This window comes from Acomys russatus, chromosome 5 (assembly GCF_903995435.1).
Source record: "Acomys russatus chromosome 5, mAcoRus1.1, whole genome shotgun sequence".
NCBI classification, from domain to species: domain Eukaryota; kingdom Metazoa; phylum Chordata; class Mammalia; order Rodentia; family Muridae; genus Acomys; species Acomys russatus.
Window position 1 is genome coordinate 47,289,199 of NC_067141.1, and position 16,337 is coordinate 47,305,535.

The window sequence follows — 16,337 nt, forward strand, 5'->3', positions numbered from 1 at the left end:
CTCTCCTCAAGATCTGCCTCCAGGCTAAGGGTGGGCTATATAACTCAAGCACGGCTTTCACAATAAATGGATGTCCTACACCAGGATGAGAGTTTGGGTTCCAATGAAATTGCAGATACTAGACAATATTTTGTGCTAAGAGCCAGGAAGGACTATAGGAGAGTGAGTTATGAGAGGTTGTATTAGGAAGCGTAAACTGCACATCTGGACAGGGTGTAAGTCATTGACATGGCCCTTCATAGGATTCAATATCCTGCCAGGATGTTGTTTTGAAGCTTGGCCATCATGCTGTTCTACAGTAAGTGAAACAGAAATCCATATTGAGACCAGGAAGGTAGAAGTGTTATGTGGCTATATTATGTGAGTCTTGGGAACTTCTGACCTAGCTATTCTTACAGAGAAAGTCTGGGAAGCTTTCCTCTCACAAAGGTAAAATGGAGACAAGAGTAGCATCTTTGAGAAGCTATGGGTAGTTGTGCTCGGTAACCACAAAATGGTAGTATGTGATAATGCCATTAGATTGTACTCCTAACAGGTAAACAGGTGGTAGGCTTTGAAGGAAATATCTCAATATCAAAATCAACAAAGTAGGACTTAATGGGTATAGTCCACAATAATGCAATTACTGTGATACACATCAAGCCTAGCGAGGCAGTCAACTTCCTTGATCCACACTCAGCTATCACAGTTGTTAATAGATCCTGGCGTTACCAAGAGCAGCACATTAGATGGACAGTCAAGCTGAATAATGCTGTTTGCATAACCAAAAATTGCTGACTTGTGAGCACAAGTATGGTGGCCACTGTCACTGTGAAACTATCCAGGACATTAATCCTGTCCCCAGACCCAAGTGAAGTATGAATCTAGAGTCTGCTGGACTATGATTAAATTGAAGACCCAGTTTCTGTAGAAAGGACTCCACTCTGCCCCATAGCACATGCTATATGCTTTCTTCAGAGCACATCTTTCTTTCTTTTTTTTTTTTTTTCAGAAAGATGTGGTTTCTATGGTAGAGCAACAGTGATGAGGAAAGGAAACTATCTAGATGTCTTTAGGAAAGTTAGACAAGGAGCCTGACTTGATATTAACACCATGAGATCTAGAATGATCCAGTGATGACTTTTGGAGAGTGAATGACAAACGCAGTTTTGCATCAAATCCATGTCAGCCGGTGCCTTCACATCATCCTACAGTCATTTTTTTTTTTTTTTTTTTTTCCGAGACAGGGTCTCTCTGTGTTAGCCTTGGCTGTCCTGGACTTACTTTGTAGATCAGGCTGGCCTCGAACTCACAGCAATCTGCCTGCCTCTGCCTCCCGAGTATCAGGAATAAAGATGTGTGCCACCAGGCCTGGCTCCCTATGGTCATTTTCATACCGCCCCCACCCCAATACTCAATTAGGATTGATATAAACAGCTTCTGGAAGAGCCCTCACTTTGGTTGCATGGCCCACGAACATAGCATTATCACTGCAGGAAAACACAAGTAGATGACTCCTCCCTAAAGCTGGAGCTTCCTCAGCAGCAGATTCAATTTATGAATAAAGAAATTCTATCTTATAGAGATTATATTCCTGTGGCTAAGGTTTCACCATTGGCAACGACAGAATCAAATTCAGTTCAGCCTTGCTATGAGGCCTAGTTATTCTAGGTTTGCCATTCTACTTATATTTTTTATGTTCTAGAACTCGGATAAATAGACAGTCTTGAACTTTCTGAGACTATGTACTTGTTCTCCTTAATTGGTCCTACACCTATTTTTTAATATGATAATCTATTCAGAATTATATCTGCCAGCTTTGGTGTAAACCTAAAGCCAATTCCTTTCACTAAGGCTGAAGATGTCCCTCACAGAAAGAAGGCTTAGAGGTGGAATCGTGTTTTTCAGGACAGAGCCTGCTCCCAGAAGGCACATCTCAGAAACTTAATGAGGGCAGGAGAATCACCATCACCACTGGCAACGGAACTATTAACTTTGTAGGTGACTATACCTGACATCAGAATACAGGAAGGTAGTAGCTTATTCAGAAAGGATAAACTTGTATACTCATGACATTCAGTATGTCAAGACAAACTTTAGAATTGAATATTGTTTGTCATTGCTATAAATGTAAATGGAAAATGGAAAAACCACAAAAGACATAGGAGAACGCTAACACCAGATTCAGGGTAGGGAAGCCTTTTTTTCACAACAAAGGAAAAAAAATGAAGCAAAGAAAATACTGGCAGATCTAGCTACACAGCACTGCTGAAGCTCTTCTGTGACAAAGCTTTCAGAAAGAACGTTACATTGCTAAATGGAAATTCTGAAAAGAATACAAGAAAGTCTTAGTATTTCCACTATGTAGGAATTTTTACAAATCAACCCATTTCTCTTTGTCAGTGATGATGCACAAACTTTTGCTAGCTGGACTGAATGACGGGGATAAGAAAACGATCAACAGTAATCAAAATACCTGCTCTCATTAAAACTCATGCATTCATTTATTGTGTGTGCATGCATGTGGAGGTCAGAGGAGAACTTGTGGGAGCTGATCCACTTTTTTACAATGTACATCTTAGGACTAAAACCTGTGACAGTCACCTCTGCCCCCCTGAGCTAAAACAGCCACTTGTATGGAACATGTAGTCTTTTATTAGGGGAAGAAGACAATAAATAAGTGATTAAAAACACAATGTGGCAGGTAGTAATGAGTACTACTGAGAAAGTGGGGACCAGCAATAAAGGCAGAAGAACATAGTGCTTTAACAAATTAACTAACTAATTAATTACCTTTTACCAATAGGTTTTAGGAAGGTAGTGCGTGAGTAAAAGGCCCAAAGGAGTGTGAAGAAACCCCAGCAGTGTCTTTGGGAAACAGTAGGAGTGCTGGTGAGGTGGTGTGTTCCTACCGTAGCTCCAAGAGTACATAGTGTGGAAGCCAGCATGGCCGGAGTGAAGAGAACATGGAGAGAAAGTAGAAAGAGATGAGACTGAGAGGGTAACAGAATGGGATCTGGACTGCTCACGGTCTCACCGCCCTTTGTAAGAACTTTGGAAGCAGCAAATGATTTTACAGAACTGAACCATGATCTGGCTTGTTACAACCAAGACCATATTTTCTCATTGCTAATGAAGAGAAAATAAGTTAAGGGCAGTTGCAATCCTGTTCTAGTTTTGTTTGTTTTGTTTTTTTTTTTCAGGATAAATGGGAGCGAACGAGGAGGGCCAGCAGCTTGCATTTGCACATATTAAGTTTGAAATGCACAGCAGACATCCAAGTAGACATGTCAACAGCTTGCTGGGGCATTCAAGTCTGTAGTTCTGGGCAAAGGCCTGGGCTACAGTTCTGTCTGAGCTGTTAGCATACAGACAGTGTCTACAGCCAAGAGACAAGTCAGATGAAGTCGGAAACTAGATGAAGAGAGAAAAGGGAAGTCATACATGAGAGAATCATGGAGCCCTGCCACCATTAAAAGTGTGGATCCTGAGGAAGACGCTTCAGCAAAGGAAGCTGGGAGGGAGGTAGCAAGGCAGGAGGAAACCCAGGTGTGAGCTCCACAAGTGAGGTGAAGAGAGAATCAATTATGCCGAGAGCTGTTGAGAGAAAGTGAGGACTGGTTACTGATTATGTCTGATGGGCTAATTTAGCCTCTCAGCTCTTCAATCTCAGCTTCCTTCTTCAAATCACACCCAAATGCATTTGGGAGCGGGTACCACTCCGCATCAGCCAGCATTTCCACATCCCTTTGTCTCTTCTTGCAGAAATCCTTCAAGCCTTCACCACCTGTTCTCCAGATCACAGCAGCGAACTGGCTGCAGTGCCAGAAGTCTTATGCAGAAGGCTTTTTAAAATGGGAAGGTGATCAGAAAAAGGAAGCCTGTGAAGTCTGATGACGATACATATGTATTTTAAGGATTTTTAAATCTTTACAAAAAACCCCACCCTAAAACCATTTAAATGCACTCTCTATCACAGAAATGCAGATTAAAATATGCTGGCTACCCTACCCCTCTAAATTGACATTTTAAAAGGCATATCCCACTACAGGCAAGACAAAACAGGCATGCCTTATCCTGCTGGTGGAAGTGTTAATTGTTAAAACTTTTCTTAGGGCAGCTTGGTAATACAGAAGAGTAATTTTTATATGTTTTTTCTTGACACCTTAGGGTCCAATAATTTTTATTGTAAGGAAACCGCCAGATCGTGCATCAAGACTTCTATAAAAGGATGTTCATGTCAGTGCTATTTCTTATGTTGTTGGTATATAGAATTAAGTAAAAGCTTCTATTTCCATAGAATCCTGAAACACCCCAGTATTGTTTCTGACAGGACTTATAGGCTTAAAACAACAAAGAAAATCAAAATCAATTAATATCGCACTTTGGAGCTTAAGTCAGCAAATTCTGATATAGTTTCAGAACTAAACTCCCTGCAGAACAGAATTTTAACCTGTCCACAAAGCGCAGTCAAAAAGAAGAAGAAGAAGAAGAAGAAGAAGAAGAAGAAGAAGAAGAAGAAGAAGAAGAAGAAGAAGAGAGGAAGAAGAAGAAGAAGAAGAAGAGAAACCAAATATGAAATGATGTTGTGATTCTACTTTTTAAAGAAAGAGAATAGAAAAAAACCATTTAAAGCATATTAACAAAAATCTCAGTAGCAGTTATTTTAATATTCTCAATAATAATTATCCTTTAACTAACTTGGACTTTTTATTCACTCTAGAATATTTGCAGAGGGTCTGCCAGGTAGATCTTTGGGTGTAACAATGAAAAACAATAATTCCCAGCCTTGCAATGTTTACAACCCATTGAGGAGACAAAGTTGACAGAGTATAATGAGGAAAAAAAAATCTATAATCTCTCATAAGAGGTAATGAGTGCTGGAGGAAAATAGCAGATGCAAATGAGAGGGGCTGGAAATACACGCCTTCTAATGGTTAACCTTCATCATCAACTTGGCTTGATTTACAATCACCATGGAAACACCTCTTGGCTTATCAGTGTGAATGTCTCCAGAAAGGTTTAACTGAAGAGGACAGACTCACCCTAAATGTGGGCAGCATTGTCCCCTGAGCTCGGGTACCAGACTGAAATGAAGAAAGCCAGCGGAGTGCTAGCCTCTCTTTGCTTCCTGACGGGATGCAATGTGACCAACTGCCTCATACTCTGGCACCCATGCCTTTCCCACCACAATGCACACCCTAGAACTGTAAGCCAAACAACCCCTTCTTTCCTTAAGTTGCTTTTGTGAGCTATCTTGTCAAGCCAATAAGGAAAGTAAGGAGTACAAACTGCAGCTTTAGACTCCCAGCAGTCATGGTGAACCTCACTCAAGAGGTGCCATTTAAGGAGAGCATTATAGATGAGAGGAATTACCATGTGAATGTTGAGGGAAAAAAATTCCAGGTAAGAGAATCTACAGATGTACAAGAAGTAGCCTATTGGTGTGTCTGAAGAGTAGAATGACCATGGAAGCAGAGAATGAGATCAGAAGGAAATAAGGAGCCAGCATGGGCAGAGCCCATGGTCCAGCTTTGGCAACATTGAGACACAGGGGCTCAGGAGTGTTGTGGTCATCTAGAGGAGAGGTGCTTTGCTGAGATCAAGGAGAGCAGCAGCCATGGGAGTACAGGTCACATTCTAGGTATGTCTTGGAAGGAGAATGTCAAAACTTCTTGAAATTCGGGTAAAGGTCATACTGGGCCTTCCAATCTTTTTTCTGGGATGATTTGAAGGATAAACTTATCATCAACTGCCATAAAAAGATTGAGTAGCGTATGTTTCTGTGTGGGATTGGGGGGTGATGTGGAGCTGAATTTGGGATATAGTAAGTCTCTCTAAGAGACAAGGTCCAGGAAGAAGTATGAAATTAGTATGCATCTTGGTTAGAAAGATACACCGGGGACTCACTATCATATAGGCAGTCTTGAAGCTACTTAGGGAAGAACTCACCAAGTGAGTGAGTGCCATGGACAAGGAAGAGCTCCCAATGCCTTATGTCACTTCAGCAGCAGGAACACGACGTGACTGAAAAAGCAGCCACGGAGGCAGGAGAAAATGTAAAGGTCATGGACCAACCAAGTGCTTCAAACACTGCAGGTTGGTTGAGCTGAAAGAAAAGTGATGACTGGATTTACCAGTGTGGATGTCAGGGCACTGATGACTGTGGCTTAGGAGAAAAGGATAAAAGAAGAAACTGAAAGTGGATGCAGAGACTCACAGCCAAATAATAGGTAGAGTTTAGAGAGTCTTGGAAGAGTGGGAGGAAGGATTAAGGGAGCTGGAGGGGTCTAGGATACTATGCAAACTAGAAAGTAAACTAACGGGGGCCAACGGGGGCTCACAGAGAATGAACCACCAACCAAAGAGCATTCATGGACTGGACATAGACCCCTACACATATGTAGCTTGTTCTTTGTATGAGTCCCCTAGTAATTAGAGCCTGGACTGTCTCTAACTCTATTGCCTGGGTTTGGATCCCTTTTCCCTAGCTGGGCTGTCTTGTTTGGCCTCAGTGAGAGAAGAGGAGCTTAGTCTTGCTGTGACTTGATGTGCCAGGATAGGTTGGTACCCATGGGGGGACCTCCCCTTCTCAGAGAAGGGGAGGGGAGTGTGAGGATGGGACTAGCTGAAGAGGAACCAGGGGAGCTGCAATCAGGTTGTAAAATCATTACATTATTTTATGAATAAAAACAGGGAGCATATACTGCTCTTTTGAGAAATTTTACTTCAAAGGGCCTTAAGAGATGGGTGTGGGTGACTAGGGAAGGGGATATTGACAATGTTAGATTTTCACTTTTATCTTTTATTATTAAGTATTTTTCTTTATATATATATATATATATATATATATATATATATATATATATATATATATATATATCTTCTATCATCTATCATCCATCATCTATTTATCAGATTGAGAGGACTCAACTTGCATGACTCAGTTCTATTCTCCTACTACATGCGATCCTGCAGTTCAATTTAGATAATCAAGCTATGGCAAGTGTCTTGACTCAGTGAGCAGTCTCACCAGGCTTTATTTTCCTTCTCAGTGTAAAGGATGGCCATGCATTGCAGGAGGTTCTAGCCAATCCACTGTAATCATTAGTGCTATCAAGGTATAAGGTAGAAACAGATGGTATGGCTAAAAGTCATTTAAGAACTGTCTGGATGGCAGTTTATTGATCTGATCTGTTCTGCTATCTAGACCTCCTTAGCCTCTGCTCCAACTCAGGTCACAGGTAAAACACAAACATTTAAGACTAGCATAAGCTCATAGAGCAATGACTATATTCAAGGCAAGCATCCCTTCTAGTCCTTCCTTCTCCACCCAACACACCACACACAGACTTCAGAAAGCTATTTATCTTCTTTGGAAAGATTTAGCCTTGGAATATTAGAAATACAGATAAAACCAAATCCTGAGTCTGTTTTAGGAAAGCCAGTTTTGCAAGAAAAAAAAAAAAAAAACATGGAGACAAAAATAACTTTAGTCTTTTTGACCCCACACTCCAAGATCTTTTAAATCCAGGAAACCAAAGCTCCCCCTGTTTGATGCCCATTTACTAAGACTGAAAAGAGGGGGCGATACAGAAATCAACTTTGGACATCTCTGTGGTGGAAGATTGTACTCGCCCCAGCTACACTTAAACATTACAATGTAGTACCTGCTCCCTGTAGCACCTGCCTCTTCTTCCCACATGTGTGCCACTCCCTAGAGAATGATGCCTCTCTCCTCCCTCACAAGGGCCTAGTGTTGTCATCCTGCTTCCTGTGAAAACACAAACCCAGTAAGTCATGGTGGTTTAGAACCAGCAGGGGTTTTATATCAATTTCTATTAGGCAAACCAAGAAACAGAGTCTCATAGGGGTGAAAGGAATGGCTCAAAGCCAACAGGCAGCTAAATTGATTTGGGATTTGGGAAAACTCCCAGGAAGATTTGATCAACTCATTTACACTGACATGTATTGATTGATGTGTTCTGAGCACAAGGCATATCTGATAGAAGCTACAAGTGGAGTAAAAAGAGTAGATGATGAAAGTGGAAAAAGGGTTGGCGGGGGCAATGAGAAATACACCATTATTTTAGCAGCTGTATTTTCATTGTTTTAGGGTTTACTGCCCTTGTAGTGGCCGCTTGATTTGTTTGTCCAGTTTATGAGTAGTGGTTCCCAAGCAGGAGTGAGCAGTAAAATTTAAAGTCTGACGTCTAGAAGGGACATTTGGCAGTGTTGTGGAGGTATTCTGGTTGCCGTGCTTCGAAGTCACAGTGTTACTAAGCAATCTAGAGAGATTGCTAAATATTCGTCAGTGTGTGGAACAGCCCCTTCTCTTCTTTATCTTGCCTCAAAATACCAGTAAATCAGAAAAGAAACCCTTACCGGAAGTTGATCCTTACTGCAAGTTGGCTCTTGAGTAGTGTTCCCTGTAGAGCTGTCATCAGAAAAGGGGACAAGTGGATGCTGCTGAATGTCAGGACTATCATCCCTAGTGACCAAAGGACAATGGACCCAGAAATTGACTTGTGTTGCCTTCTGGTTGGAAGGTACATGTATCTTGGCCCCTGAGACCAATCCCATTCTTTAATTTTATTTCAGTTGGCTTAGAATTCAGAAAAAATAGAATTTTCCCTCAAAGCAAGGTTAAAAGTGAGGCAGAACATTAAATATGAAAAATATCTGTGAAACAAATCCCACAGCTCTATGATGCTAAAAGCTTTCAGTCTCAGGTTAGGCATGTGATCCAGTACAGGGGCCTTTCAGTTGCTTTTCCTTCAGTACATCCTCGATTTGGGATGCTGGGCACTGTCTTTTAGTGTTTATTTAATTCTCTTATCTAGTGTGAAAGCAACTTAGCTTTGAAAATAATCAACTCCTGCCAACCCTATACATTGTTGTTTTTACCCTCAGACTATGGCCCTCTTTTCTCAGTGCAGTGGGGGCCTGTGTTTCTGCGGATGCTCACTAGTCTCCAAGGGGAAGCTCACCCCTCTGCTCTTTTCCTGACATCTCCAGTCACTATGGGAAGGGAGATTCCAGGCTATATGAGACAAGTTTGGTCTTTCTGAGTAGGCAGCTATGCTGACTGGCATGATTTATCTAGTTCCAACCTTTCCGGGTCATTTATTAAATGGTATTTAGAAAACTTATTTTTTTTTTATTAAGTCTATTTGAGAATGACCTAACCAACTGAAGGTGACATAAAAATAACAACAATTGCTAAAAATATCTTGGTAGTGTCAACCATCATGTGCTCCCTATGGGTGTCTATGCTTTTACTCACTTAGTCTTCATAACAACATAAATGAAGACTCCATCTTACACACAAGGAAGTGAAATAAAAGAGAAATAATTCAAAGTGAGACAGCGAAGGTCATAGAGCTAAGAAACAGAATATTAAAATGCAGGGTGTAGAAGTTCATCTGATGGTCAGTGTCTCACACTCTGTGTTGAACTCTGTGCCTTTTAAAACACAAGTAATATTCTTATGTAAGGTATTTTCGGAGATGGGCAATGACAAAGTGTGATTCTAATATTATTGACAGGCCTTTATTTAAACATCCTGTGTTTGTATCAAACTAATAATGATTGTTGAACAGATATTTTTTAATTTCAAGGTAGAAAGACTCTACTTAGGCTTAGTAGCTTACTCCTATAAACCAAACACTTGGGAAGTAGAGATAGGAAAAGTTTGAATTCAAAGCCATCCTTGGCTACATAGATAGTTTGAAGCTGTGCTATGCTATGTCAGATCCTATCTCCAAAAAAAGGGGGGGGGGAGGGCAGGAGGAGGAATAGGTGATGTCAGCAGCTATTTAACATATAAACAACCTGAAAAGTCATGTGTGTCAGTGTATTGCTTATGCGAATGTGGAGTTTCAGAGGATATTACAAGCCTCCAGTTTTCTTGAGCATTCTATGTCTAGAAGTGACTAAAAACTTCCTCTGCTGAGTCACAGGTATAAAACAAGAAAGAGGAAGGCAAACAAAAGAGGATGCAAAGTCAACCTGTGGCTATCATACCTTAGGGAACAAGAGGGAGCCAACTACAGAGCCAGTATGGGTAGGCATGTGTCCTAGTGTACTTCCTGTTATTGTGATAAATATCATGACCTAACACAGCTTGAGAAGGAGTTTATTTGCCTTACAGGTTAAAATCTATCAATGGGGGAACTCAAGGCAGGAACCTAGAGGCAGGGACCTAGGGGCAGGAACTGAAGCATAAAACCATGAAGGAAAACTGCTTACTAGCTTGCTCCCAAGGCTCTTTCAGCTTTCTTATACAGCCCAGGCACATACATCCAAGGATGGTATTGCCCACAGTGGGAGGGCCTTCCTACACCAGTCAGTAATTAAGATGATGCCTCACAAGCACACGCACAGGCCAATCTGATGGAAGAAATTCCTCAATGGAGGTTCCGTCTTCCCAGGTGTGTCAAGCTGACCACCAAGATCAGCCATCACAGCACCCATCAGGCCTGTGGGAGCTGGGCTTTATCAAGCCCTTAATCAGGGATATCAAAACCAAACTAATGGAAAAAAGGCAAGGTCATTGGCTCCAGGAAAAGCAAACTAAGCAAGACCATAGATTATCTGCTAAGCCAAGTGACACAGCATTGGATAATATGTACATCACATTATACATTACCCCATAATAATGTCAATACACATCAAATAATGATCCAGGTTAATATTCCCTCATCCTAAATTCTAGAAGCTAGAAAAAGCTATGGAAATCAATGGGTTGTTTTTGTAACTCTACAGTAACACTATGGATGGCAAACCCTGATCTGAGCTGACTTGTATACTTACAGTCTTTATCCCATTTGATATCAATATTCATGTTTTGTTGCAGAAATGTAATGCGTTTCATTACAAGGTGTTGCCGTAGATCCCACTGGGAGTGTAAAGTCATACATGGTCTGTGATCGTGTTACCTTTCTAAAGTCCTGTAGATTTGGATTTTGAAAAGCATCAGGCACTGAGTGTTTGGATAAGGGATTGTGAAGCAGTATAAGTCCATTGGGAGGTAGGGCACAGGGAGGCCGCACCATAAAGAGAAAGAGCTGCTTTGTGTGATGAGTGCCAATATGATAATTTCACATGAGGATATGTAGGTAGAATACAGATGAGGCCGTAAATGGAGTTCAAAGTGGTTGCCCTTGGGGGGTGTTGGAAGAGAGGAGGAGGTTTGGCAGAGACGGCCATTTTCATTTACTTGCTTTTATTATTATTTGATGTTTTAAACTATACATTCTTTTGATGGAAAATAGAAATAATCTTACAAATCAACCGGTCTTCACTTGAGAACATGCAGGATAGAAGGCCAGTAAAGAAAAAAGTCAGTATTCACTTACACTTGTCCAGATAAAGAGATACATAGCCACCTAGAATAAAATCGCACATCCTAGAATGAAATTCAAACATCCATGGGGAAAACAGGATTCCTAGATGTAAGATCTAAACGTCCCCCTTAAGAGAAGCTCCATGGAAGCAGGTTAATCATGTCTAAGAATTCCATCATAGAGAAGAATTTTATCACCTGAAAAAGTCCAGAAAAATAAACCAGACTTTTTTGCTTGTTTGCTTGTTTGCTTGTTTGTTTTGGTCAGAGAACGTGTAGAAGAAAGCCACAATGCTTTGCTGCCTTGCTCCTGTCCTTTCTTCTCTTGTGGCTCAGCTCTAGGACATGTTCATCCCGTACTGCTTCGCCGTAGTTCTTGCCATCAGGGATGCTCTGCCTCAGCTCGTTTATCTCGACGCAGGATGCTCAGTGAAATCCTAAACTCTAAAACACTTAGGAAATTTCAGATGAGCTTCATGCCTCAGTTGTGTCTGCTGGGGACATGGGTGATACAGCCTGGTGGAGTGGAACCAATGGTCACCACACTGCCTTCACGGACACCAGGGTAAGGAGCAGCAAGACTGCTAGTTTAAAATAAGTAAATTGGGCCAAGAAGCTGATATTCTCATGCCATGAGAACCTCATTTAAAATCTCATGATTTTAAAATCATCTGGTTACCTACTGTTATGTTGCTAAATGGTCATGCAGTCAAACTGCCTTCTAAGCATGTTTATATGCATAAGTTTGTGGTACTCCCAGTAAAGGGGTTTGTTGTTGTTTTGTTTTGTTTTCAGGAAATAGTGGTTATCACAGAGACTCATAGCTGGTCAGAACACTGAGAGTAAGTAATTGAGTTGTCAGCTGTGCATATGTCATCTCGATCAACGATCCACCTCCTGGTCCAAGGAACACGGCAGAGGAGGAGCAGAAAGAATATAAGAGCTGGTGAACGAGGAGGACAGGGCTGTGACATGATGATTTCTGAACACGATGTAGCTGTGGCCCACATCACTTCACAGCAGCTGTATGTATGTATGTATATATGTATATAGCATACAAATAAAATAGATGCAAAACAAATTAAGATCAGAAGCTGATAATTAAACATAAATAGTATATCTTTTATAAAATATTTTTCCATCTTGAGATATTGTGCTGTAGTGTTTACCCTTATTCTCCTTGTGGTGGTGTAAAATGATATGATGCCTGGGTGATGAGATGTGATGCACTGTCAGGATCCTACGGAGGGACCACTGGGATCTAAGCGCTACAGCACTAGCATGGTTGAGCTGATAACTGAGATGACTGCTCTGTGGTAGCAGACGGGTAGCATCTTCATCGTAGGATATTCTAGGCAGAGGGATGACACCCATCCTGGGCAGGGTGGGACCGGGTAGCCGTAGATTTTGGCCAGGCTTTGCACTATGATCCACAATCCAAAATGTATAAGTCACTAGTTTCTGAAAATTTACCATTTAATATTTTGGACCTCCAGTAACAATGAGTAACTGAAACCTTGGAAAGCAAAAGCATGAATGAGGAAAAATGACTGCGATACTTGTCTTGGTCGTGTGTAATGATTATAAAGACAGAGAGAGATTCTGTAAGGGAAAAGTATCGAAATGAACAAGCAGAACCCAAGTGGTTTCACACCTCCTAGAAAACCAGCTCTGGGAAAGGCTTCCAAGACTGTGTGTAATGATACATTGTTACACGAACAAGGGAAAGAAGGCCAAAAGGCCAAGTTCGTTAAGGAAGAAAGTACTGGAATCAGGGCAGAGGGATCGCTTTGACCTGGTTAGCCCTCATACCACACTGGGATGTCTCTAGTAGACCTATGTCTTTATGGCTGGAGTCAAGCGATTTCAATATAGAACCATGAGGTGGGGGAAAAAAACCAAATGGTTGAGAGTAATAAAAATGTTCTGTCCCCCTTTCTGGACAGAATCAAACATGGGGGACAGAGACTGGCGAAGGGCTGCTGAGAAGTCAGCTTCTTTCTTAAACTATGCACTGGCCAACTCACCATTTGATTTCAGATGCTCGCTCCCACCCCCTACCCCTTTTTAAAGAAGGCAGCTTTCTAGGATCCTTTCACGGAAAATCATGTTTCCCATTTGTGGTGGTTTGAATAAGGATGCCCTCCATGGGCTCATGGGTTTGAATACTTAGCCACCAGAGAGTGGCATTATTTGAAAGGATTAGCAAGTATGGCCTTGTGGGAGGAAGTGTGTCACTGGGGGTGGGCTTTAGAGTTTCAAAAGGCCCATGCCAAGCCCAGAGTCTCTCTCTTCCTGCTGCCTGCTCAACTCAACACAGAACTCTCAGCTACTTCTCCACCACCGGGTCTTCCTGCCTGCTGCTAATCTTCCCTGCCATGATAGTAATGGACTAAGCTGTCTGAAACTGTAAGCAAGCCCCAAGTAAATGTTTCTTCTGTACAAGTTGTCATGGTCATAGTGTCTCTTCGCAGCAATGGAACATGAACAAACACATCATTGGTTCACAAACTATGGCCTCAAGAAGGGAGACTTCTTCGATTTTCTCCCACAAAATAATGACGGCATCTGAAAGGAGGTTACTTTTTGCTAACATTTTAAAAAAGATAACCTAGATCATGGATGCTGTTCGGAGTCAAGACCTCAGGAAGACTAAACTGTATAAATGCTGAGTGGAGAAGACCATAGGGAAAAGAAATGAGCAACACATTTCAAGAAAGCTTCTCCAGAAAAGTACCTTATTTTTCTTGCTGCATAAATAGAATAATTTTACATCAGATAGTTAGAAGATACAGATAAAAAAATTTTTAAAAATCTAGAATCCTATTACATATGTTATATGTACTCTTCAGACATCTATGTGTTTTCATGTATCTGTGTAGTAAATGTCAATATACAAGCATATGTCCATTTAAGGGATTGGCTTCTGTATTAATGGCTTCAGCTTATTGTGTATTATTAACTGTAGGAAATGACAAACAACTATGTATTACAAAAAATTTAATGGTTTTTCTCCTTAATAAATTACCTCTTGGCCTATTGTTTTAAGAAATAAATAATACTTTGATCACATTTTTTTTTGGAAATCCATTTGTATAGTCATGCACTCACTTTCTTTGATCCCTTTTTCAGGATCCTCTCTTTTGTGAGACCCCACAGAAATACATAAGTTTCTATTAATGAGAAAGAAACTTTGACATGCCTGTACATTTGAGAAAACCATCAAGAGAAAACATTGGCTCATACTGGAGAAGAAATATATTGACTGGATAGATGAAAAAAATGAAACATGGGATTTGGAATTTGTAAATAGGGCTAATAAAGATTCTCCAAATAAAGTGAAATTGCTAGCAAAATCGAAGTTTAGGGTCAGCAAAACCCATAACCAGAAGCAGCTCAAAAGGCCACCATCTTGGCTGATGGAGCTCTATCTTTTCTTTTGCATTCCTGGCTGATGGAGCTCTGTCTATCTTTTCTTCTGCATATGTAAAATTTATGATGCTGACATAGATATTACTGGGTTTTGTCCTCTGGTTGGAAAAATTTTAAACTATTTTTGGTGAGATGCCAGAAAGGAAACCAGAAGGTGGATGCTGGTACTAGGGATAGCTTTCAGTTCTAGCTTCTTTCCCTGTGAGTTGGGGGTGGGGCTATGAGCTAGCACCACCCAGCTTAGGCTATATGTCCATGCACTTTGTAGGAAACTCATCCATCTGTGCATTTTCTCTGTTTGGGCAAAGACATAGGTCAGCTCTCTTAAGAAAGAGGCCTGGTAGGGATGCAGGCTCACAGGGTTCTATGCTAGGTCTCTCATGCTTCAACTAAGAAACAGAGGCCAAGGGGTCATCAGAGGTCAAATAACGTCGCAGGCTATCTCTGACTGCAGTTAGAGCGACACTCAAGCAAACAAATGTCAGAACTCTCTTTTAGTTGAATTAGATGCTTTTGAATTGCTTTCTGTATGGTACCCTGTACAATAAAACTGAATAAATCATGGTTTACTGTAGTAATGCAAAGAGAAAAATAAAAAATTAATCACAGAAAAGAGAAATCTTAAGATGAATAAGCAGAACAAGTGACTCCAAGGGGAACAGGATAGCTATAAAAAATAAGTAACATAATAATATAGATTTTGTAGTCATATAATAAAAATGAATTGGTATAAAATTAAGAATGCCTTTATTTACAGGGTCTGATGGATAGTTCAATGGCAAAGTAATTGCCTAGCATGACTAAGGCCTTCAGTTTTATCCCTAGGGCCACAAAAATAAAATACTTTTTAAAAGAAAAAGAATATGATCGCTAAAAAATTATTTACTCTGTGAACCATTCAAGCTGAAGGCCAGAATAGTGATCAGTAAGGTACCAAGAGTCAGGTTGATTTGTACCTTGTCATTATAGTTAGATAAAAAATAGGAAAAAATCATTTCTGGAATTCAACAAAGAAATTAGTCCAAAAGGTTTACCAAGTATGGGGACGAATAGGTTAAAGGCTTCTCAGTCTACTTTTAGAGACATCAAAACAAAACCAAACAACTGTAGAAATAGAGAGAAAACTCCCCAATTTTTCAAAGTTAGAAAAAAAAAATCACATTAGCCTCAAATGAGCTAGGATTATATCAATATCAGACCTCATGAGAAACACAGATGTGGACAGAAAATGAGACAAATTCTGAGGGGAAATAATTTCTAGGCTTTAATTCTATGCCCAGGCAAACATCCACAAACCGTGAAGGGATACAAACATTTTCAGGCAAGAAGAGCCTTGAGGCATTTTAATAATATATGACAAGCAACAAAAGACAAGGAAAGGTACTAGCGAGGCACCTTTGTGGAATTTGCCTCCTATGTGCATGTGAAATCCTAGTCCCCGTCCCCAGCACTACCAACAAAAATAAGGAAAATTAAGGCAAAAAGAGAAAACATAAAAGAAACATTAGTAACCCGAGTATATGTTAGAAATGTGGAAACCAATAAAATATATCCATATCTAAGGCCCCAAAAATGGTCC

The 16,337-nt window shown here is 40.6% G+C and overlaps 1 protein-coding gene across 1 annotated transcript in view; it reads left to right on the top strand.

Annotated features, from left to right (window-relative positions):
• Positions 1–5,295: 5,295 nt before the first annotated feature.
• The window catches only part of LOC127189859 (60S ribosomal protein L21-like), a 34,249-nt gene continuing 23,207 nt past the window's right edge, over positions 5,296–16,337 (top strand). Inside the window, exons 1-2 of the mRNA XM_051146938.1 lie at positions 5,296–5,385; positions 5,988–6,078. Of these exons, the coding sequence (XP_051002895.1) occupies positions 5,296–5,385; positions 5,988–6,078 (181 nt within the window). The remainder of the gene's footprint in view (positions 5,386–5,987; positions 6,079–16,337) is intronic.